At 36.7% G+C, this 25,666-nt stretch overlaps 1 protein-coding gene across 2 annotated transcripts in view; it reads right to left on the minus strand.

Moving 5' to 3' along the window:
- The window catches only part of SLC39A12 (solute carrier family 39 member 12), a 114,477-nt gene that overhangs the window by 53,413 nt on the left and 35,398 nt on the right, over positions 1-25,666 (minus strand). For both annotated transcript variants that reach the window (XM_079107502.1, XM_079107501.1), the window contains exons 11-12: positions 22,854-23,012; positions 21,044-21,231 (exon numbers count right to left, since the gene is read on the minus strand). In XM_079107502.1, coding sequence (XP_078963628.1) covers positions 21,044-21,231; positions 22,854-23,012 — 347 coding nt within the window. The remainder of the gene's footprint in view (positions 1-21,043; positions 21,232-22,853; positions 23,013-25,666) is intronic.

The raw sequence follows: 25,666 nt of genomic DNA on the forward strand, positions 1-25,666 counted from the left end.
TGGAAGACTGAGGCAGCAGGATGGTAAATTCAAGGCCAATTTCAGCGACTTTAGACTCTGTCTCAAAATAAAAATTAAAAAGGGCTGGAATGTTGTTCAGTGATTAAAAGGCCTCTGGATAATACACCTAAATGTAAAATGCAAAACCATGAAACTCCTTGAAGATTTTAATAAACAAAATCTAGTTTTCCATTTACATGTCTTTAGACAAGACATCTATCTTAAATGATTTTAGATTGCTTTTACCAAATACCAAAGACTGAGGAATTTATAGAGTTTTCTTTAAGTCTTGACTCTAAAGACAACAAAGTTCAAGCTGAGGCTACCATATCTTGTGAAGTGTTTCTTGCCAGTGGGGACTCTTTGTAGGGTCTCTAGGCAGTATAGGGTACCACATGGTAAGACAGAACATCTTAGTCCAGGTCTCTATATAAAGACACAATCACACTGGATTAGGACCCCACTCTTAGGGCCTCATTTAACTGTACTTCCTCCCAACATTCCACCTTCAAGTACCATAATCAAACAAAGTTGTCAATCTTTTAATATTTCACAATGAGAATTACATGAAATTTGGTGGGGACACTCAATCCATAGTAACAAAGATACAATCTATTAAATAAGGAACTGATTAGCTGGACCATAATAAAATTTAAAACTTCTATTTTGTGAAAGACAATGTTCAGATAATGAGAAGACAAGCCACAGAGAGAGTATTTGAAATAAATAACTTATCTGATAAAGGACTAAAATTCAAGGAACTAAAAACACAACAATAAGAAAACAACAATTAATTACAAAATGGGCCACAGATATGAAGACATTTCATCAAAAAAGATACCCAGAGGACAAGTAATCATACAAAATATGCTCAACCTTACATAGTATTGGGGAACTGTAAATTGAAACATTGAGCTGCCATTGAACATCTATCAGAATGGCCATGATCCAGGATGCCAGCAACACCAAGTGCTGCTGAGGATGTGGAGCAACAGGAACGCTCATTCATTGCCAGTGGGAATGCAAAGTGTTACAGCCACTTTGGAAGATAGATACCAAACTAGGTGGTTTCTTCTAAAATGAAACATATTCTTACCATAGGACCTAGCAGTCAGGTTCCATCACATTTATCCAAAAGAGTTGAAAACTTATGTCCGCACAAAATTTGAACAGGGAAAACTTATTATGTTGACATTAAAAAAAAAAATGAAGCTTTATCCATAATTGCCAATGTTTGAAAGTAACCAAGATGTTCCTTAGTGGGTGAATGGTTAAATAAACTATGGTGAATCCAGACAGTGCAGTGTTATTCAGAACTAAAAATAAATCAAGCTATGAAAAGAACACAGAGGAAACTTAAATACATAGTACTAAGGGAAAGAAGCCAATCTGAAAAAGACTATGTACTACAGAACTGTAAGACATCTGGAAAAAGGCAAAACTATGGGGAAAGTAAAAATAAGAAAGGTGGACAGATGTTGTGGAAAAAAATAAGGATGAAAAGGAAATAAATACAGGATATTTAGGCCAGTGAAACTGTCCTGTATGATACTACAGTGATCAATCAATGTTGTCATATGTCTGCCCCATGGAATGCATGACACCAAGAGGAAACCCTAATATAGACTATGGAGTGCAGTATAAGGAGGTGTCAATGTACGTTTGTGGGATTGTAACAGAGGAACCACCATGGTGCAGGAGAACAGTAGGGTGTGTGTGGAGGGGGGAATAGGAAGCATATGAGAATTCTCTAGACTTTCTGGTTCGTTTTGCTGAGAATATAAAACTGCACTAAAATAATTTATTAATTTTTAAAAATCCACTTCCCAGTTATTACTAGTCTTATTTCCAGTGCTCAATAGCCACATCTGTCCAGTGGCCACTGTCATAGATGGTATATAAAAAAGAAAAGGCTACTTATCTATCCCTAATGTAAACTGAAGAAGTGCTCTTACCTTGGCAGAAGCTATACATCTGCCTGGAGAAGACCCAGTATGGTCATGGATCATCATTTTTATATCCTACCCACACATTCCTGTTATTCTAAAAATAAAAAAGGAAGGAAAAACTGTAGCATATTTTAAGTTACTGAAGTGTTTGGTGTTGAGATCCAAACTAGATTGTGCCATTTGAATGTCTTCTATTTATACTCAGGGTAAGATTCAGTCCAAGTATTTTCCACGTTATACCACCAATGTACTAGATTTTTTTTTCAAATGCTGATCACTGCTGTGAAGTCCCTGGAACAGCTTCCTATTGTCAAACACATGGATAAAAAAATGAAAGAACTAATCTTTTGAACATTCATAGTCCATATTTTTAGAACAATGTTAATAAGTCATTCAACTAATTTTTCTTTTGATGTTTTAAAGACATTTGCTTATTATTGGTTGATAGCATGTTATCTAAAAATGATTACCCAGAGGCACATAGGAGTACTTCTATATGCACGTATTGCATATGATTCTTCATGACACCAGAAGTTTACCCAGTTTTTGCAAAACCTAAGAACCTGTATAATTCTTTATCCATGTACTATCTCCAAGAAATGTCCAGAAAAAATTACTCATGAAATAACAACATGATAAAAAACTGATACAGGGTCACAGTTGCAGAGTGAGCTGGTGGGCGAGTCAGGCTGCTTGCATCACGGAGGTAGTAGGCGGACACCCAACATGCCTGCCTTGCAGAACGGGTAGCGGGTAGCTAATCCACCCAACCACCAGGCCAAAGACGGACGCCATCACTGAACAACCCCATCCGACCACCACGCCGAGGTTTGTCACCATCATGGAGTTAGCCAGAGGCTTCTTTATGGGTTGGTGCAGGCATTTTTAATTACTCCTGAGGGTGTGGCCATCATCATTGGAAGGGCAACTCCCTTCTGGAGACACCTACAGGAGGCTAGAGGACCTTTGACAGGACCCAGGAGTCAAGAAGAGGAGGTATTGAGAGACTCCCGACCAACTCAGAGCCACTGGGGAATATATCCCACCTGAAGACCACCACCCCTAGAAGGCCAGCTTCCTCGTGGAGTACCGCATTATCAAGTTCCTCTAAGACTTCAGGCTACTGAAGGCTAAGAGGTGAGTTATTGGAAATCTACAGAGACAATATTAGTCAATAGAGGAAATCTGCAATATCCCAGAGTTTCACTATTAGAGGGGCAGATACCTGAAAAACATGAGAAAACAAGGGAAGAAAATGTCCCAAACAAACCTAGATGGTATAGCAAAAAAATCCAATGACAGCATAGCAGAAGAAATGCAAGAAAAGGAGTTCAGAATGTACATAATTAAAATGATCAGGGAAGCAAACAAGGAGATGACAGAGCAAATGCAGGCATTGAAGGATGAGATGAAAGGGCAAATGAAGGCATTGAATGATCGCACCAATCGACAGTTAAAAGAGCAAATACGGGAAGCAAGAGATCATTTCAATAAAGAGTTAGAGATACTGAAAAAAACAAACAAAAATCCTTGAAATGAAGGAAACAATAAACCAAATTAAGAACTCCATAGAAAGCATATCCAATAGGATAGAACACCTGAAAGACAGCTCAGATATTGAAGACAAAATATTTAATCTTGAAAACAAAGTTGACCAGAGAAGATGGTAAGAAATCATGAACAGAATCTGCAAGAACTATGGGATATCATGAAAAGGCCAAATTTAAGAATGATCAGGATTGAGGAAGGCTTAGAGAAACAAACCAAAGGAATGAACAATCAATTCAATGAAATAATATCAGAAAATTTCCCAAATATGAAGAATGAAATGGAAAATCAAGTACAAGAGGCTTATAGGACTCCAAAATTAAAATAGACCCACACCAAGGCATATTGTAATGAAAATACCTAGCATACAAAATAAAGACAGAATTTTAAAGGCTGTGAGAGAAAAGAACCAAATTACATTTGGGGGAAACCAAAATGGATATCAGCAGATTTTTCAATCCAGAACCTAAAAGCTAGAAGGGCCTGGAACAACATTTTTCAAGCTCTGAAAGAAAATGAATTCCAACCAAGAATCTTACACCCAGCAAAATACCTTCAGATTTGATGATGAAATAAAATCCTGCCATGATAAACAAAAGCTAAAGAATTTACAGAAAGAAAGCCTGCATTACAGAACCTTCTCAGCAAAATATTCCATGAGGAAAAGATGAAAAACAACGATGTAAATCAGCAAAGGGAGGAACTACCCTGAAGGAACAACCAAATAAAGGAGAAATCAAGTCGTGTCAAAAAAAATAAAAATGAGCCAAATGACCAGGAATACAAATCATATCTCAGTAATAACCCTGAATGTAATGGCCTGAACTTATCAATCAAAAGACATAGACTGGCAGATTGGATTAAAGAGAAGATCCAACAATATGCTGCCTGCCAGAGACTCATCTCATAGAAAGAGATATCCACAGACTAAAGGTGAAAGGATGGGAAAAAACATACCATGCACATGGACACAACAAAAAAGCCGGAGTATCCATCCTCATTTCAGATAATGTGGACTTCAAGCCAAAGGTAGTCAGAAGGGATAAAGAAGGACATTTCATACTGCTCAAGGGAAGCATAAATCAGCAAGACATAACAATCATATATCTATGCCCCAAACAGTAGCTCATCCATATACGTCAAACAAATCCTTCTCAATTCCAGAAATCAAATAGACCACAACAAAATAATACTAGGTGATTTTAACCACCTCTCTCACCACCAGACAGATCCTCCAAACAAAAATCGAACAAAGAAACCATAGATCTCAATAACACAATCAATAATTTAGACTTAATGGGCATTTATAGAATATACCATCCAACAAAGAGCGAACACACTTTCTTCTCAGCAGCACATGGATCCTTCTCTAAAATAGACCATATTCTATGCCACAAAGCTAATGTTAGCAAATACAAGAAGATAGAGATAATACCTTGTATTCTATCAGATTATAATGGATTGAAATTAGAAATAAATGATAGAATAGAAAAAGAACTACTCCAACACCTGAAGATTAAATAATATGCTATTGTATGATGAATGCATAACAGAAGATATCAGGGAGGAAATTAAAAAATTCTTAGAGGTAAATGAGAACAAAGAAACAGCATATCAAAATCTCTGGGACACTATGAAAGCAGTTCTTAGAGGAAAATTTATTTCATGGAGTGCATTCAATGAAAGAAGAAAAAATCAAGAAATTAACGACCTAGAAAAGGCTTTGAGCCTTTTTCTAGGGGTCAAAGCCCTAGAAAAAGAAGTACAGAGCAACACCAAAAGTAGTAGAAGACAGGAAATAGTTAAAATCAGAGCTGAAATCAATGAAATTGAAACAAAAGAAACAATCAAAAAAATTAACAAAATAAATGGTTCTGTGAAGAAATAAACAAAATGATAAACCCTTAGCCACACTAACAAAGAGAAGAAGAGAGAAAACCCAAATTACTAAAATTCGGGATGAACAAGGAAATATCACAACAGACATGATTGAAATACAAAACATAATTAGAAGCTATTTTGAAAATCTATACTCCAACAAAATAGAAACCTCGAAGACATCAACAGGTTTCTAGAGACATATGAATTACCTAAACTGAATGAGGAGGACACACACAACTTAAATAAATCAATTTCAAGCAATGAAATAGAAGAGGTCATCAAAAGACTACGAACAAAGAAAAGTCCGGGACCAGATGGATTCTCAGCCAAGTTCTACAAAACCTTTGAAGCAGAGCTCATTCCAATACTTCTCAAAGTATTCCATGAAATAGAAGAGGAGGGAACCCTCCCAAATTTGTTCTATGAAGCCAATATCACCCTGATACCTAAACCAGAGACACTCAAGAAAAGAAAATTTCAGACCAATATCCTTAATGAACATTGTTCCAAAATTCTCAACAAAATCTTAGCAAATCGCATACAAAAATATATTTAAAAGATAGTGATTCTGCATCTATTGAAATAATCATGTGAATTACATGATTATGATGTGAATCATGTGATTCACATGATTATTTCAATAGATGCAGAAAAAGCATTTGATAAAATACAGCACCCCTTCATGCTCAAAACACTAGAAAAAATAGGGATAGTGGGAACATTCCTTAACATTGTAAAGGCCATTTATGCTAAGCCATTGCTAATATCATTCTAAATGGTGAAAAACTGAAAGCATTCCCCCTAAAAACTGGAACAAGGCAGGGATGCCCTCTTTCACCACTTCTATTCAACATCGTTCTTGAGACTCTGGCCAGAGCAATTAGACAAACCAAAGAAATTAAAGGGATACGAATTGGAAAAGAAGAACTCAAACTATCCCTGTTCGCTGATGACATGATTAATATTTAGAGGAACCTGGAAATTCCACCAGAAAACTCTTAGAACTCATAAGTGATTTCAGTAAAGTAGCAGGTTACAAGATCAATGCCCATAAATCCAACGCATTTTTATACATAAGTGATGAATCTTCAGAAAGAGAAATTAGGAAAACTACCCATTCACAATAGCCTCGAAAAAATAAAATACTTGGGAATCAATCTCACAAAAGAGGTGAAAGACCTCTACAATGAGAACTATATAACACTAAAGAAAGAAATTAAAGAACACCTTAGAAGATGGAAAGATCTTCCATGTTCTTGGATAGGAAGAATATTGTCAAAATGGCCATACTACCTAAAGTGCTATACAAATTCAATGCAATTCCAATGAAAATCCCAATCACGTACCTTACAGAAATAGAGCAAGCAATTATGAAATTCATCTGGAAGAATAAGAAACCCAGAATAGCTAAAGCAATCCTTAGCAGGAAGAGTGAAACAGGGGGTATTGCAATACCAGATCTTCAACTCTACTACAAAGCAATAGTAACAAAAACGGCATGGTATTGGTACCAAAATAGACAGGTAGATCAATGGTACAGAATAGAGGACACGGACACAAACCCAAATAAATACAATTTTTCATACTAGACAAAGGTGCCAAAAATATGCAATGAAGAAAAGATAGCCTCTTCAACAAATGGTGCTGGGAGAATTGGAAATCCATATGCAACAGAATGAAACTAAACCCATATCTCTCACCATGCACGAAACTAAACTCAAAATGGATTAAGGACCTCGGAATCAGACCAGAGACCTGCAGATTATAGAAGAAAAAGTAGGTCCAAATCTTCACTTGTTGGTCTAGGACCAGACTTCCTTAACAGGACTCCCATAGCACAAGAAATAAAAGCTAGAATCAACCACTGGGATAGATTCAAACTAAAAAGCTTTCTCTCAGCAAAGGAAACTATCAGCAATGTGAAGAAGAAAGAGCCTACAGAGTGGGAGAATATCTTTGCCAATCATACTTCAGATAGAGCACTAATCTCCAGAATCTATAAAGAACTCAAAAAACTCTACTCCAAGAATTCAAATAATCCAGTCGACAAATGGGCTAAGGAAATGAATAGACACTTCACAGAAGATCTACAAGCAATCAACAAACATATGGAAAAATGTTCAACATCTTTAGTAATAAGAGAAATGCAAATCAAAACCACCCTAAGATTCCATCTCCCCCAATTAGAATGGCGATTATCAAGAATACGAGCAACAACAGGTGTTGGCGAGGATGTGGGGAGAAAGGTACACTCATACGCTGCTGGTGGGGCTGCAAATTAGTGCAGCCACTCTGGAAAGCAGTGTGGAGATTCCTTAGAAAACTTGGAATAGACCCTCCATTTGACCCAGCTATCCACTCCTTGGCCTATACCCAAAGGACTTAAAATCTGCATACTACAGAGATACAGCCACATCAATGTTCATAGCTGCTCAATTCACAATAGCCAATAGCCAGATTGTGGAACCAACCTGGATGCCCTTCAATTGATGAGTGGATAAAAAACTGTGGTATATATATACAATGGAATATTACCCAGCCATAAAGAATGATAAAATTATGGCATTTGCAGGCAAATGGATGAAATTGGAAAATATCATGCTAAGTGAGATAAGCCAATCTCAAAAAGCCAAAGGACGAATGATATCGCTGATAAGTGGAGGATGACACATAATGGGGGGGAGGGAAGGGTTAGTTAGGGTTAGAGTTATGGTTAGGGAGGGGGGCAAGTATGGAGGAAGGAAGTACTGTATAGAGGGTAAAGAGGGGTGGGAGGGGTGGGGGGAAGGGAAAAAATAACAGAATGAATCAAACAACATTACTCTATGTAAATTTATGATTACACAAATGGTATGCCTTTACGCCATGTACAAACAGAGAAACAACATGTATCCCATTTGTTTACAATAAAAAAAATAAAATAAAAAAATAAAATAAAATAAAAGATAGTGCACCACGATCAAGTGGGTTTTATCCCAGGGATGCAAGGTTAGTTCAACATCCAGAAATCAATAAATGTAATTCACCATATCAACAGACTAAAAGTTAAGAATCACATGATTATTTTGATAAATGCAGAAAAAGCATTCGATAAAATACAGCATCCCTTTATACTCAAAACACTAGAAAAAATAGGGATAGTGGGAACATTCCTTAACATTGTAAAGGCCATCTATGCAAGCCCATGGACAATATCATTCTAAATGGTGAAAAACTGAAAGCATTCCCCCTAAAAACTGGAACAAGGCAGGGATGCCCTCTTTCACCACTTCTATTCAACATCGTTCTTGAGACTCTAGCCAGAGCAATTAGACAAACCAAAGAAATTAAAGGGATACAAATAGGAAAAGAAGAACTCAAACTATGCTTACTTGCTGATGACATGATTACATATTTAGAGGAACCAGAAAATTCCACCAGAAAACTTTTAGAAATCATAAGTGAATTCAGTAAAGTAGCAGGATATAAGATTAATGCTCATGAATCCAATGCATTTTTATACATAAGTGATGAATCTTCAGAAAGAGAAGTTAGGAAAACTACCCCAGTCACAATAGCATCAAAAAAAATAAAATACTTGGGAATCAATCTCACAAAAGAGGTGAAAGACCTCTACAATGAGAACTACAGAACACTAAAGAAAGAAATTAAAAAAAAACTTTAGAAGATGGAAAGATCTCCCATGTTCTTGGATAGACAGAATTAATATTGTCAAAATGGCCATACTACCTAAAGTGCTATACAGATTTAATGCAATTCCATTAAAATCCCAATGATGTACCTCACAGAAATAGAGCAAGCAATCATGAAATTCATCTGGAAGAATAAGAAACCCAGAATAGCTAAAGCAATCCTTAGCAGGAAGAGTGAAGCAGGGTATCGCAATACCAAAACTTCAACTCTATTACAAAGCAATAGTAACAAAAACGGCATGGTATTGGTACCAAAATAGATAGTATAGATCAATGGTACAGAATAGAGAACATGGACACAAACCCAAATAAATACAATTTTCTCATACTAGACAAAGGTGCCAAAAATATTCAATGGAGAAAAGATATCCTCTTCAACAAATGGTGCTGGGAAAACTGGAAATCCATATGCAGCAAAATGAAACTAAACCCCTATCTCTCACCCTGCGCAAAAGTCAACTCACAATGGATCAAGGACCTTGAAGTTAGACCAGAGACCCGTCATCTTATAGAAGAAAAAGTAGGTCCAAATCTCCAGCTTGTTGGCTTAGGATCAGACTTCCTTAACAGGACTCCCATAGTATAAGAAATAAAAGCAAAAATCAATAACTGGAATAGATTCAAAGTAAATAGCTTCTCTCCGCAAAGGAAACTATCAGCAATGTGAAGAGGGAGCCTACAGAGTTGGAGAATATCTTTGCCACTCATACTTCAGATAGAGCACTAATTTCCAGAATCTATAAAGAACTCAAAAAACTCTACACCAAGAATACAAATAACCCAATCAACAAATGGGCTAAGGATATGAACAGACACTTCACAGAAGATCTACAAGCAATCAACAAACATATGAAAAAATGTTCAACATCTTTAGTAATAAGAGAAATGCAAATCAAAACTACACTAAGATTCCATCTCACCCCAATTAGAATGGCGATTATCAAGAATACAAGCAACAATAGGTGTTGGAGAGGATGTGAGGAAAAGGTACAGTCATACATTCCTGGTGGGGCTGCAAATTAGTGCAGCCACTCTGGAAAGCAGTGTGGAGATTCCTTAGAAAACTTGGAATGGAACCACCATCTGACCCAGCTATCCCACTCCTTGGCCTATACCCAATGGACTTAAAATCAGCATACTACAGAGATACAGCCACATCAATGTTCATAGCTGCTCTCAATAACCAGATTGTGGAACCAACCTTGATGCCCCTCAATTGATGAATAGATAAATAAACTGTGGTATATATATACCATGGAATAGTACTCAGCCATAAAGAATAATAAAATTATGGCATTTGCAGGCAAATGGATGCAGTTGGAGAATATCGTGCTAAGTGAGATAAGCCAATCTCAAAAAACCAAAGGACGAATGATCTCACTGATAAGCGGATGATGACACATATAGGGTGTGGGAAGGGGGCAAGAATGGAGGAAGAGGGACTCTACAGAGAGATAAGAGGGGTGAGAGGGGTGGGGGGGGGAGAAAAAAGTAAAAGAATGAACCAAAACTATTACCCTAGGTAACGTATGATTACACAAATGGTACGCCTATACTTCATGTACAGAGAAACAACATGTATCCCATTTGTTACAATAAAAAATGAATTTTAAAAAATCTGGTAGTAAATTAGAAAAAATGTTACTCATTTATTATATATATATATCTTTATTAATACAATTTAAACTTGAAGAAGCAAGAAGGAATCACTGGATAGACTAAGTTCCTATTTCTGTTTCTAGTGAGTTTCAAAAACAAGAGAAAGGGGCTTATGTGGTTAGTGTGGAATTCTTTTGACTCAAAAGTTTGTCTCCAATTCAATATATATTTTATCCACTATAGCATTATATTTTTTAAAATACAGATTTTAGAGCATATCCTTTTGTTAAATAATAATTAATTAGTAGAGTCTATACTGTTTTCTACTCCTAAGATATCAAAAAAATCTAAATTAATAGATTCAGCATAGTTGAATGACACAGTTACTATCTATCCATAATTAGAATCCAAAAGGGAAATTAAGAAAACAATTACATTTACAATGGTACCCAAAAGAATAATGTATGTGAGAATAAAATTAACTAAGAAGGTAAGCCCTGTACAGTGGCTTGGTCTCCAGTATGGCAGTTTGGGAGGTGCTGTGGACCTTACTGAGTGGGGCTTAGTGGGAGGTTCTGAAGTCTGTGGGAGCAGCCCTCGTAACGGATAATGATAGTTCTGGAACTTTGCGATAGTTCTCCTGGAACTTGCGTTAGTTTCCTCCACAAGACCATGCCTGACCATCAGATTTGCTCCTCTCAGGCTTTCTGTCTGTTCATGTGAATCTCTTGACTCCATCTTGTACGCCTGCCATGATGCCACCCATGGTTAGGCCCCTCTCAGAGGCTGAAGCAATGGGGTCACCTGAGCTTTGACTTTCAACCTCAAAAGCTATGATTCTGGGAAACCCACCACTTGCAGAAGGAGTCAAACATACCTGGTCCTACACTTTATAAGAAGTCATTTTGTAATAAATAATCCAGTCCTGTAAGATCCAGTACACCCTGAGAGGTGAGCATGAATCTATTCATGAGAGTGGAGACTCCATGAGCTAACTACTTCCACCAGGTCCCACTTCTGAAAGGTCCCACCACCACACTAGGGATCAGGCTTCCAGCACATGGACCTTTGGAGGACAAACCATATTCAAACCATAACAGAATCATTTACTGCTTGGTAAGATTCATCGTCATTACTTTGCACTTAGAAACATAAAATTCTGTGTTGCGTATAGATCTCAGAGTTCCAGAGCATAAATTCAGTTCTCATGTTTCATAAATCATCAGAAGCGTTCCATTTCTGGAGAATTAAAAGCCCTTCTTTTTAATCATCTGCAATGTTGTCTACTTCAAATTTCTTGTGATCAACTGATATAAACAAGATGGAGGAACAGACACCTAGAGCTTCCTTCCCTTTAGGGAACCTGGCTGAGCCTCTGATTGGACCTGGCTGGGAAAGGATACTCATCCACAGAGATGAGGTTTTATCAACTACAAAATCTCAGGAGGACCTATAGAATTTCTCTTTCTACAATATTCTGGGAGAATGGAAATTTGCTCTTGAATATTCCTTTTAAAAATACCATATCAATTCTTGCTTTTAACAATCCCAAGTGTTTAATTCAGTAAGTTTGGCGTGTGACTATAAAGTTTTCCCTTTTCTTTTCTGGACTTATTTTCTTGGTTGCCCCTTTTAACACCCATGAAAAGGGAAAAGTTAATGTGTGTTTTATTTTAGAATCATATTTGATTCTTAATAGTAGAATCCTTAACACAGATTACTATGTTGATTGAAATATCCTAAAAATTGGTGCAGTCCCTTTAAATACAGGTCCTTTTTTGAATTGAGGTATTTTTCAATTTGTAGCTATGTTTAAAAAAAAAAAAAAAAACTCTTAATATAGCAATTTAAATCTTTTCAAGCAGAAGGCAAGGACCACTGTTCTTAGTATATATGAGATAGGCAAACTGGAGACTTCCCTCAAGATAACCTTTAAAACTGAAACTTTTTAACTTTAATATCTGTTCAATATTCACATACAGGATATTTCAGGCCTGTAAAGTCCCATAATATCTTTCCAAAGCAAGTCATGATGGTTTTCAGCAAAAGATAAATGAGAATTTATCCTTTGGAAAACTGAGTTGTAAGATAAGGATCACATCATGACAGAGTTAGGAGTGAAAAATGTGACCTGCTTTTAGCCTCTATTTAACAATTTACCCCTCCATTTTCCCTTGGGGAAGCAACTCACTTAGACAAATTTCTTAATCGAGTACTTAGCACAAAGATAACCATCAACCAACTTAGCAAAAAAGATAACCAGTCAATCAATCCTAAAAAATGATTACTTTGGATGGTGTGTGAGGCGGAGGGACAGAGAGGAAAAGGGAAAAAGAAAGAGAGGTTCAAGAAGAGCTAGAAGAAAAGAGATATTAGCATAAAAAAATAATAAATAGTCCCAGTGTTCATTTGTTTATATCATAGAGAAAGTTCAACACTTATCAAAGTTAGGTCTTTTAATCATTATCTCAGTAGAAATTTTCTAAAGGTAGGGTTCTGCTGATTTTGACACAAAGAGAACAGAAGTCTTTCAAAGTTGTTGGTAAGAATGATTCATACTTCTTGCTTTTGTGAGGGGAATAATTGTGAATGCTAAATTATATTAATTTTGTTACCTGAAGTGAGTTTTAAATACAGGTCATTTCTAACCAAAGAGTATTTTAAATGATGCCAGTTGCACTCACTGATTTCAAGTATTATGCAATATTTGTTGAAAACAATTATGTATACAAAGGTTGCTTCTTATGTATTTTTCACACAAATTATCCCGTTCCCATGGATAGATGATATTTAAAGGATGTTACCCAGCTATTGCCACACTTATAAGAAAGGGTGACTTGTTTTTTAGATGGAAAGAGATTCACTTATCAGACTTGACTTGGTGACTCGATATTACTACTGAATTGCATTGGACTTATATAGATTTCTGATTGACCCAATAAAACGCAATAGATGAAGAAAAGGAATAAGGACTGGTAATGTACCTCAGTGATAGAGCACTTGCCTACCATGAGGAAGGCCCTCAATTAGATGCCCAACACTATGGGAAAAAAAATAATGGGAGAAGAGAAGAGGATCATATCCTAAAAGTATGGGTAAGATTATAGGTTAATTTTATAGTCATGTGATTTAAAACAAAAGAGGAGAAGCCTGTTTTTTCAGTTGTTTTCATCCAATTTACTACCCTGAAGCTGTTGCATTTACCAACCAAAAGGCCTGTAGAGAAGTCAATGATCTACTTGATCTGGACTATTGATTTATTGGCTGGGTTGAATACTCAGATCTTATTTTTGCATTCCTGTGCATTTTTTAAAGGTAGAGAATCTTAAGTTCATATTTAAAATTCTCCCTTATTTGCCTTTTCCACAAGAAAAATTATCTGGAAATTAGAAAAGCTCCAGGGAAAATATGGCTGTGAGATTCCTTCTTGGAGATATTCATAGAAAAGGGTAGGCAATAAATTGTTCTGCATTCTTCCCAATCGTTCCCCTGTTACTATATAAGTGAAAATCATCAGCAATAGTCTTGAAGAAGAAGAGAATTTTTAAAAGAGCATCCAAAATGTGGGTGGCGGGGCAGATTTTGGAAAACTATGTGGTAAGGAAGATTGAGTGGGATAGAGGTTGGAAATAGCATATTTGGGTACCTGTCAGTATTGATGTGACATTGGTCCAGGACCTCTCTCAGACAGCAAAATATGCACATGCTCAAGTCTCTTATAGGTAATGGAGTAGTATTTACATATAACCTACACACACCCTCCCATATACTTAAATCATCCTGGATTATTTATAATACCTAATGCTTTGCAAATGCTGCATAAATAATGGTATACCATGTTGTTTAGTGAAGAAGAAGAAATGTGTCTGTAAATGTTCAGTACAGATGCAATGTTTTTCAAGTATTTTTGATCTGCAGTTGGCGAATTCACGGATGTGGGTCCTACAGATACAGAGGGTCACCCGTACTCTCAACTCATTTGCCTTGAATTTGCGTGGACAGCAGCAGCTGAGCTTGGTTTTGTTTCATTCTGCCTACCTTCCTGAGCGATAGCTCCTCCACCATCAGCGTGGGTTGTGCTAATGTAGAGCATGCAGGGCAGGTGTCTAGTTCCCCTATTCTAGGGATATCTCTTGGTACATTTACAGGACAACCCTTTGAGATTTCTACACATATATTGCTATGGAAACAGCTTCTGCAGAATATAAAGCCTTTAAAAATGCCCAAAGGTTTGAAACTTTGATTCAGATCCCAAAATAAGCCTTTCCTTGGCATAATCCATTCATGTTTTTTTTAATCAATGAATCTATGCTTTATATAACAAATCATAGTAGTTAATAAAATGAAGTTTCTCTATCTGATCTGCTGAAAAACAATACTTGAGGGCTTGTGTCTTCCTTCTGAGTGATTTGTAAACTTTAAAGAAGTTGCACACAAGAAATCCTCTAGAGTTTTAGTTCTGAGAATTTCTTAGAAGGAACTTTGGGTTCTCAGAGGGAATAAGATACTCTTGGTGCTGGGGATGTAGCTCAACGGTTAGAGTGCCAAGTCAGCATGCATGAGGCCCTAGGTTTGATATCCAATGCTGCCAAAAAAACAAAAACAAACAAACAAAATGATGTTTTTACATAGCTGCTTCCATTCTAAACACATCTAAACCTAGGTTAGCAGCAAAGGAATGTGTTAGTTTTCTGTAGCTTGCTATTTAAAAATAACCACAAACCTAGGGTCTCGAAACAATACAAATTGACTATCTTATAGTTCTGTAAGTCATAAGCTTGACACGGGTCTCACCAGGATAACCCCATATGTCAGCTTGTCCGCTTTCTTTTCTGAGGCTCTGGGGGAGAATCCATTTCCTTACCTTTCCCCAGCTTCTAGATGCTACTGCACTCCTTGGCTCCTGGCCCCTTTCTTCCACCTCCCAAACCAGCAGTGCTGGGTCTTTCTGACCTTTCTTCTGTCATCCCTTCTCTTTTGCTGACCACAGCGGGAAAAGGTCCTCCCACTTCAGAACTCATGCGATTAGATTGATACCATTTGATAATCCAGAACAATTGCACCATCTCAAGATCATACACCTTAATCACATCTACAAAGTCCCTTTTGACAGGTAGACTCCCCATATTAGGATGTATGTATCTTGGGGGGGGGGTGGCATTTTATCTGTAGAGAACAAATTTCATGAAATCTTTGTAGCAATATGAGATGATGAAAGAGATAGGAAACCAATCAATCTGGTTATAAGTAAGATTTAGAGAAATTGGGCAGGAATGATAAATAGATACTAATTTACTAATCATAGGAGTTGTTGGTTGTATTAGATACTTATATTATGTGCACCTTAAATATCCCATCTGGGCCTCAACACTTACTTTCCAAAAGGTGGAGTGTAAGAGATGAAAAGATTATCTTGGGCAGACAGTAAGCAAGAAGACAGATGTGGCCTCTATCAACATCAGACAAAGGAGACTTCGGGAGGACAAATTTGACCAGAAACAAAGACAGACAGTTATGCATAAGAAAAGCATCAATTCACCAAGAAGACACAAACCCTGCTATAAACTGAATGATTGTTTCCCCATAAAATATATATGTGTATCTCTAATATCAAATGTTAATGCTTTGGAAGTAGGGTCTTTGAGAAGTAATTAGCAGAGTGTGGACCTTATGATAACATTATCACCTTCCTAAGAGATTTAAGATCAAAATTCTCTCTTCTCCTTTTCTTCTCCTCTCTCCCTCTCCCCATCTGTGAAAGGGCCTGGCGAGAAGGCATCTGTCTAAAAACTAAGAGGAGAGTCTTTACCAAGAACCAAATCAGCTATAACCTTAATTTTGGACTTTTCAGTCTTCAGAACTGTGAGAAATAAATTTCTGCTTTTTAAGTTAATCAGTCCATTGTATTTTTATAATAGTAACTCAGACTAAGAAAACCGCTAAATATGCATGCCTCAGAGCTTTGAATAAAAGAAGAAAAATTGAGAGAACAAAGGAAGAAATAGGCAAAGCCATAAATATAGGTCAGTGTTTCAATAAACAAGTAGAGAAAGAAGTCACATAATTTGAAAATATGATCAGTACTATCAACCAGCCTGATTTAATTGACACTCACAGGACTCCACATTGAATAACTTATTTATTTACGTGTTCTTCAAATGTATTCACCAAAAGAGTCTATCTTCTTTGGGCTAAACCATAAAATAAGTCTCAAAACATTTCAGTTGGTTAAAATAAATTAAAATTATCCTTAATCTAAAAGAGAATTGAATTAAAGTCAACAACTAAAATATTTAGAGTTTCCTTACCTATAGGTAACATAATTCTATATAACACATAGATCAAAAAGGATAAAAAAAACTACATGAGAAATTTAAAAACATTTCAAAATGATCAATATTGAAAACTCAACATATTAAAAATATATGAGAGTCAGCTAAAGCAGAGCTTCAAGGAAAGGCATAGCTTTAAATGCTAATATTAGAAAATAATAATGGTTTAAAATACATGATACAATATTTACCTCCTAAAGCAAGAAAATAAAGAGAAAAGTAAATACATTTAAGAAGAAAGGAAATAATAAAGATTATAGTGGAAAAAAAAAACAAAATAATCATAAAGCATTGATATGTAGTCATTGCTAATTTGTCCAGTCATGACATTTGTGCTTCCTGTTCCTATAAACTTAGGCACTGTTAGCTCACAGATTTTGTTCTTGGGAGAATGTACAGGGAATAAAATAAAATATGTTTCCATTGAACATAAAGCTATGGCTACTACCTGACCATCTGGTGTTCCCATACCAGTGGATCAAACACCAACAATGTGTCACTATGCTGGTGGGAGTCCTCATGAAGAGCTAGGGCTACTGCCACCTGATGGGGGCAGAAGGAACCTATCTAGAAACTGGGGAAGTCGTTGGAGTATCTCTTGGTGCTCCCATGTCTGGTATGATGGTAAACAGGCCACTAGAGGAAGCAGGACCTGACAAGGACAAAGCAACTGAGACTCAGACTCCTCAGGAGGAGGATCTGTGTCAGTCAAATGCTGCCTGGAGGTGAGGAGGATCAAGACTGGGTGCTGGAGGACAGAGATGTTCAGTATCAAACATGGCCTCCAGACCAGCAGGGTTTAGCACTAGTTCCGACCATTATTTTGTATTATGTTCTCATGGAGTTTTTGACCGGTTACCACCAAACATGGACTTTGGGACATTTTTAATTTTAAAATTGAAAAAAAAAGAGGTCATGAACATATCTGAGTGGTGGAAGGGATCAACTGTTGATGGACATCACTGTGTTAGACTCTGTTCTCTCAGTCCCATCTTCTACCCTAGCCACTGCTGCCAAGATCAGTTCCAAGAGGGTGTCGACTAGTTTTGTTCAGATCCTTGCTTCGGATCTACACCACATTCCTTTCTCCTGTTTGGGGGCTCTCTGATGTCTTGGCACATAACCCCGATGGGAATGGGCGCTCAAACATGCTTAACCTGGAAGGTTTTGAAAAATGGGACAAGAGCCCGTAGATAAAAGTCTTTTCACCCTCCAGGTAAGTTTAAAGGAAATTTTTAAGGCTTTCCTCAGAGGGGCCTGTGGGATGGTCCAGAATACTGGTCAACTAAATAAAAGTACAATGCTTTATCAACTTCTGCTTCCCTGCTTCACTGTTCCATCACTTTGCTTCTGCTCTCTGAAGTCACCTCCCAACAGAACTGCTTTCACACTCACCCTTGCTTCTGCTTTGGGGGAAAACTCACTAGGACACTGATTTTCATAGCAGAAAACTGATTTCCTGGGGCCACAGAGAGCTCCTTCATTCTTGACTTCCTTTAGAAATGAATCATGCAACTGGGAGTCAGCATGCTTGGGTAAGGCACTCCACTTCAGAGAAAAGGCTGGCAGTTTTTCCCCAGAGAAGACTTTCTTCTTTGCTGACCTCATTGCTAATGGCCCCATTCTTGCCCCTCATTCTTTCTCTTTTAGGACTTTGAAATAACACACTCCATTTCTTTGAAACGAACAAACAAACATCTAGCTAATCTTTTCACATTAACCCTGCACAGAAAGTGCCTGGTAAATATAGCAAATAACCAGTATACGAGAATATTCCCCTTTACCCTTCTGTGGATGTCATTTATTTTCTTTGCTTTTCACAGAGTCTTGGAACCCTGCTTTCTTCTCTTTAAATGACAGACTGTTTTCATTGGCATAACCCCAGAATCCAGCAATAGTTAAACTTGCTGCTATGTGAAAGAGCTGTATTTGTTTAGAAGTTACTCAGAAGGCCGTGAGAGCAGGCGATTTTAGGAAGCAGCCCAGGAAACTCAGAGTATTTACTTTCCTGTCTTTTTGCCAGGATGCTGTTTTTTCCTTGGCCAATAGTAATCTGCAGTAAGGTCAAGATTTACGCTAGCTGGAGTCTCATAGGGTATCAGCTACATTGCTTTCTTATAAAGCAATTACTTACCCTTACCAGATAAGTTGCTGAGACATTGAGGGGGGGAAATGACACATTTTAGTTTAGGGTTCTACATGACAAATGGCACTTGATAATCTTCCTGGATCAATTTTGGAAGATGAGATTCCATAACAAAGAAAAGAAATGACTACATACATACATCCATCAAACTTGAAGAGAGATTCCGTCTGGGTTAAAAAGAGAATAAACTTCAAAGAAAGATAGCAATTGCCCCCAAGTGTCCCATAAAGAAAACAGAAACCAGAAATCTGAAAATCAGAAGGCTCATGAGTCCGAAGATTGAAATGCAGACATTTTTAATAAAAGATAGAGCGTGTCATGTAATGGTGAGTGACAGTTTTGTTTTTGGAAGTCACAAAAAGCTAGAAATCTGGATTTCTTACATGAGAGGGATCGTAGGATGCTGTTGTAACATTGACCACAGGGTAGGGGAATGGAATTCAGAAAGGGAGGTAGAATCTACTCCACTTTTAGCTTCATTATCAAAATTAATAAAACTTTTCTGAGAATCCCAAATAATATTTAAGAACTTTTCTAAATATGGAAGTCCATTTGGTAATGACCTTACCTACTTGAATTTCATAAGAATTAAGAAAAAGAAATACACAGGGGTTTAAAATGGTGGTGTTTACTCTGAGAGTTCCCTTTCTGAAATCTTCCCTTCTGAATCTTCTGGTTGCATCAGCCCAAGTTCCTGCCTCCATAATTTTTTCTTCATGAACATTTTTTTTTTTTTAGTCACTTTTGGGGCAATAGCTGAATTCTGCCTGGTAGATCTATTACACATATTACCCCCAGCATTGCTTAGTTTGCTTTCTCTTCTCTAGGACATATATAACAACTTAATTTACTTTCATTTAGATTGATTTTTCAGTCTTCAGTACTTTTGCCAATTTATTTAATTTTTATCTGCCTTAGTCTAACCCATCAGAAGGGATAATCACTAGGATCTTTACCCCAAAGATATTTTTAATTGTAGACAAGTCCAGAAAAGGGCCATCTGAAAAATAGACTGGTTTATATTATGGGGACCAGAATTTAAAAGGCAAAAATAAAATTTAATTAAAATAAAAGGGTAAAATTTCCCAGAATCAATTCCTTCATAAAATGTATATTACAGAGAATGAAGAATGATAATTGAGTTGTTGTTAGCGTCCCCAAGGACCTTTTTAAGAAACATATTGCAATCTTATAGAACAAACACTATCATAATCTTCGTCATTTCTCTAGCATCATAGACGTTTGGCAGTTAAACTCAAGATGAAATTTTTATTTTTAAAGTATGATTGATTAATTGGGTCAAACAACTATTAATGACAAATTCCATGGAACTATTTTGTCTTGTATGAGTAAAATGGTTAGTTAATAGAACACTTCATTTGTCAGCTGGAAGTCAGGGCATTATATACAAGATGCTAAAACTGGAACAGAATAAGCTAGTCTACTTTTTGACAATCATAAAGATTTCATTCTTTCCACTTAAAGGACTAAAAGAATGTCAGTATTATCTGTACCTCAAATTATGTTCTTTCTGCCTACAATTTACCTTCTTGGATTCCACAGAATATTTCTTTAGTCATTTATATTATATTATCATCTATATTCTTCTCTTTTCCCTATCTATTCTTCTGTTTTAATTGCTCTTTTTTTTTTTTTTTTGGAGGAGGAACATGGGATTAAATCCAGGGGCACTCTACCACTAAGTTTCATGCCCAGCCTTTTAAATTTTTTAAAATTTTGAGACAGGGTCTAACTAAGTTACCCAAGGCTGGCCTCAAACTTGTAATCCTCCTACCTCAGCCTCCTGAGTTGCTGGGATTATAGGCATGCACTTTTAAAAATGCTTTTGCATTTTCAGTATTTAGGAAACAAAATAGAAAAGCCAAAAAAGCTTACCATCTCCACCAAGGATAAATATAAGAACATTCCAGCGGTGACTGTTAAGATCCAGTCTTGAACACATGGATCAGTGGACACTGAGAGGCCAATGTATAGTCCTACGAAGGCAGTTAGAGCACTTATAAAATTCATCAGGATGGCAGTCTTAATAGAAAGTCCAGAGCTTAAAAGTACAGCAAAGTCTCCTGAAGTTTAAGGGGAAAAAAAGAGTGTAATTATCATTTAACTAGTGATGTCTTTGAAAAGTAATGTGCTATTCAGTTGTTTCTAATCTCAGAAGGTGGAACCAATTTCTTTGTAAAGTTGACTGATCCAGTTAGTAAAGTGCTTTCCTACATTTCTCTAGAATTTTCAGCGTGCTCATTCTACTGTTAGCAAACTGCAGTGTGAAAGTTCTATTCCTTTTGCTTCTCCTAAATATAGTCTATACAGAGAGGTCTGTGACATATTCCTCAGTTCCTGATAGCCTGTGGTATTTTCAACTTAGATAAATGCAAAATAGAATCACCCTCTACCCCAGGGTTGCTGAATATTTCTGCCTGGCAATTTGCCAGGGGAAATCATGACATTATTTGGGCTTCTATGACTTACTGATGCAGAAACTGCTGTGAGGAAAGATAAAACTACTTTAAGAGATTTTTTTAAAAAATCATTACAAGTCGGGAGAACAAACTTTTCCTTTAGAAAATCATTTTGCTGCCTTAATGATTATAGAAAAACAATCTTCTTCCATACATACTTATCCTCTAAATAAAGAATGATCTATTAGTACCTTTCAGAAGTATCTATTTCTTAGGTCTCAGGGATCAGAAGAGATGAACATCAAATGAAAAGACAACCTGGGACTCTCCTTCCTAGTTCCATTACATAATTGGTCCCATGAAGAGGTCTTGAAATAATTTTTGTGGGTCTATGCATATTGTCACACTGCCCTGTGATTTGGGGTTAAGGATCAGGCGCTATACCACTATCACAGTAGTTGCACATAGGGCTGTAGGGTATGGCTTCTAGATAAAGTATACTTTAATAAGCTCAGGATAAATTATTCCAAGAAGGATGGGTTAGCAATGAGCCAGTGACAGGACTTTGATCAATGAACACTCTTGAGCAAGGGTTGTCCAAGGGGCCACATAGGCTGAAAGTGGAAGCAGAGAGAATGACTACTGAGTCATGTCCCTAAGGCACATGTGTGCACACCCATGTGCACAGATCCATCTCTACTATTTCTGGGTCTGCTTCAGAAATCTTTATTCTATCTCATCTTGGCTCGTAGGAGGCAGGACTGGAATTACAGGGCTATTAAGATTAAGCGGGAAAAAGTCTTATGTGTATCTGCTACCATATGCCTGTCATTTCAATTCTATGCTTGGCTTTAAACATTTTGTTTAAATCAAGTTGGTAAAACCATGGGTTGGTTTCAATTTAAATGTTATTTTATATTATTGGCCTGTTTTCTAACATAATGGGTAAAGTTCCCCTCTTAACATTTTCCCACATTTAATATGGAGAGTTTAAAGTCCTTGCCAAAGTTCTTTAAAATGAGAGTTCTCTGAATGACTCTCTCATACAGAATTCTCTGGAATCCACAGTTATTTCTGTACTTGGGAAAGATCATAAGAGAATCGATTTGAGTTTCATTTCAAGGTATAGGAATTTTTTTGTGTCTCCCTTTTCTTATAGTTTGAATAAATGATAAATGTAAAGTAGTCATCTTTCAGTCATATGTTGGAAAAAGTAAACCATGGCTAGAAATATATTAGGACTTTCTCAACAATTAGCAAAAGAGTGATTCTACTGTCGGACTTACCCATTTCATGTGGAATTTCATGACATAAGATAGCAATTGTTGTGGTCACTCCTGATTCAGATGAGGATGAGAAGGCTGCTCCTAGCACTAAGCCATCTGCAAAATTATGCAGACTGTCCCCAACCAGAATCATTATGGCTAACAAGCTAATGGCTTTGCCTACAGAACCAAATAAAGGCATGAGAAGCGTTAGCAGAGCACAACATATTTCATGAAATCCTTTAAATCTGACCAGCTTTCCCATCTGCCCTTGACATTCTTACATTGCATCTAGTTAAGTAAAGTTACTTTGTTTCAGCTTTCAAAATTAATCAGGACTACAGATACAAATATGGTAGCCATTGTGCATGATGTGGTCATTGTTTTCCCCATTTGTCTGATGAATAATCAGATGAATTCTATGCTGCAATAACCATTTTATCACCTGTCCAGCTATGCCAAAAGAAAGAAACAAAAACAATGTTATGATTTCCCAAAATACTTCCAATAACCTTTCCATTTGTCTTTTATATTTTAAAGTAATTTAAGAACTTGGCTTTGCATCCCCCCTACCTATCCAAATTCATATGTTAAAAACTATTCTCCTAATGTGATGGTATTAGAAGATGGAGCTTTTGGGAGGTGATTAGGTGATGAGCACAGAGACCTGTATGTGGGATTAGTGCCATTATAAAAGCAAAGTCAGATAGCTTCCTTGGTCTTTCTACCACATGAAGAATCAGTGAGAAGGTGCCATCTGAAAATCAAAAAATAGATCCTTGTCTTTGTGACATCCTAATCTTTCAGGTTCCAGAACTGTAAGATAGAAACTTCTGATGTTTATAAACCACTTTGTCTATAGAAGTTTGTTATAGCAACTTGAATGAACGAAGACAAACCTTCCTGCAGAATGTTATTAAAATGGAGTTGATTCTCCCAAAACAGATTCTCTGAATCTGATGGTCCTTGTGCCATCAGTGCCATCAGTTTGCTTCAGTGTATATTTTGCCACCATGTGATCATCTTTTGTCTTTTCTGTTTGGTGCTACTGACCATCCTAAAGGGCTTCATTCACTCCCCAACTGTGACTGGAACAGAACCATGACTGTCAAATTCTGGCTGTCAAATTACCTTTGAAACAATTACTCAATATATTTGTCTTTTTGCAAAGTAACTTTCAGTACTAGACCAGTTAGCTGTTGAACAAAATAAAGAGAAGTTTCAGTTTTCATGGGATTCTGTGCTCTGATTAAGCATGAGTAGATGAAATAATTTTCACCAAAATTGAATTCAAGTTTTTAAAACACAGACTTCTGCTTTGAAAATTCTACATTTTAGGTTATAACCCATTTACAGAATTAACAAACACAAAAAGTATTTTGAGGGTAACATTTGCTCTGACAGTAAAATGCCCAGGCATAACACTTGATGGGAATAGGCATTCATCACTGTCATAGTCTGAAATTTTATTAATTATTCAGCTGAATGTATAGTGTGCAACAGGTATAAGCAGTGTTATGGTTTGGATGTGAAGGTCCCCCAAAAGCTCACACAGGAGACAATGCAGGAAGGCTCAGAAGAGAAATGATTGGGTTGTCAGAGTCTTAACCCAATCAGTGTATTAATCCCATCTGAGATTAATAGAAGTGGTAGGGTGTGGCTGGAGGAGATTGGAATTGAGCGTGGCTTTGGGGTATATATTTTGTATCTGGGGAGTGGAGATGGATCTCTCTGGTTCTCCTTCCTGATCACCGTGATGCAAGCTGCTTCCCTCTGCCACGCTCTCCCACCATGATGTTCTGCCTCACCTGGAGCCCCAATGAATGGAGCTGGCCTTCTATGAACTAAGACCTCTGAAACCGTGAGCCCTCAAATAAACCTTTCCTCCTCTACAATTGTGCTGGTCAGTTCAATTAGTATAGCAGTGAAAAAGCTGACTAAAATAAGCAGGAACTGTCGTTACTGTTAGAACTGAAAACATCATTTGAATAATTATACTCAATAATTATACTCAATAATTATACTCAATAATTATACTCAGATACAGAAGGAAGTTATCTTCTGGTTTCCAGCCCATACATGGTCGAAGACTGAGAGGAACTATTATAATATGGTTTGTTATTTTATTTAGGGAATGTGATTTGACACATTGCCTAACTCATACCATAAAATAAGTAACCTCAGTAAACAACAATCATAGCCCAGATTTTTAGCCAGGAGGTAGTATTGCCTGTCATAGAAAGGTGTCCTGTTATCTAATTTCTAAACATCATACTTATTTACAAATATCACTTATGGCCTTCCTGAAGTTTATTAACTCATTTTATTCTTTATTACAAATGGGCAAATTTCAGGCAATACTCATAAATGCACAAAAAAGTATTGCATTAGTAAATTCAGCCAGCTCTTACTGGCATTCTCCAGAAGCTCTGAGTCAAATAATGATACTTGTCACTTAGCAATTCCTGCCAATTTTCAGAGATAATCTTCTTCTTTGTGAAAAATAATATTTTAAAATTTAAAGTGATATATCTGACCACAAGGCAGCATGCAAATAAAATTGTGATTTCCCTGTGCCTATATATACTTTTAATATTAATAGAATACATACAAATGGAAGATTTTCAACCAATATATACTCTACTAGGAAACAGTGTGGCCTATTTCTGCTGTCTGTTATTTTATTATCTGATTATGGGTTTCTAAATGTCAGAGTATGGATATGTAACAAGCCACAGGCAAATATGTGCATTTGCATGTAAGCCACAAAGAAGACTATTCTTTAAGATAATTTAAACAACATTTAGAGGAAGATAAGCATCCGTTGGTAATTT

This window comes from Sciurus vulgaris (assembly GCF_902686455.1).
Source record: "Sciurus vulgaris genome assembly, chromosome: 12".
NCBI lineage: Eukaryota > Metazoa > Chordata > Mammalia > Rodentia > Sciuridae > Sciurus > Sciurus vulgaris.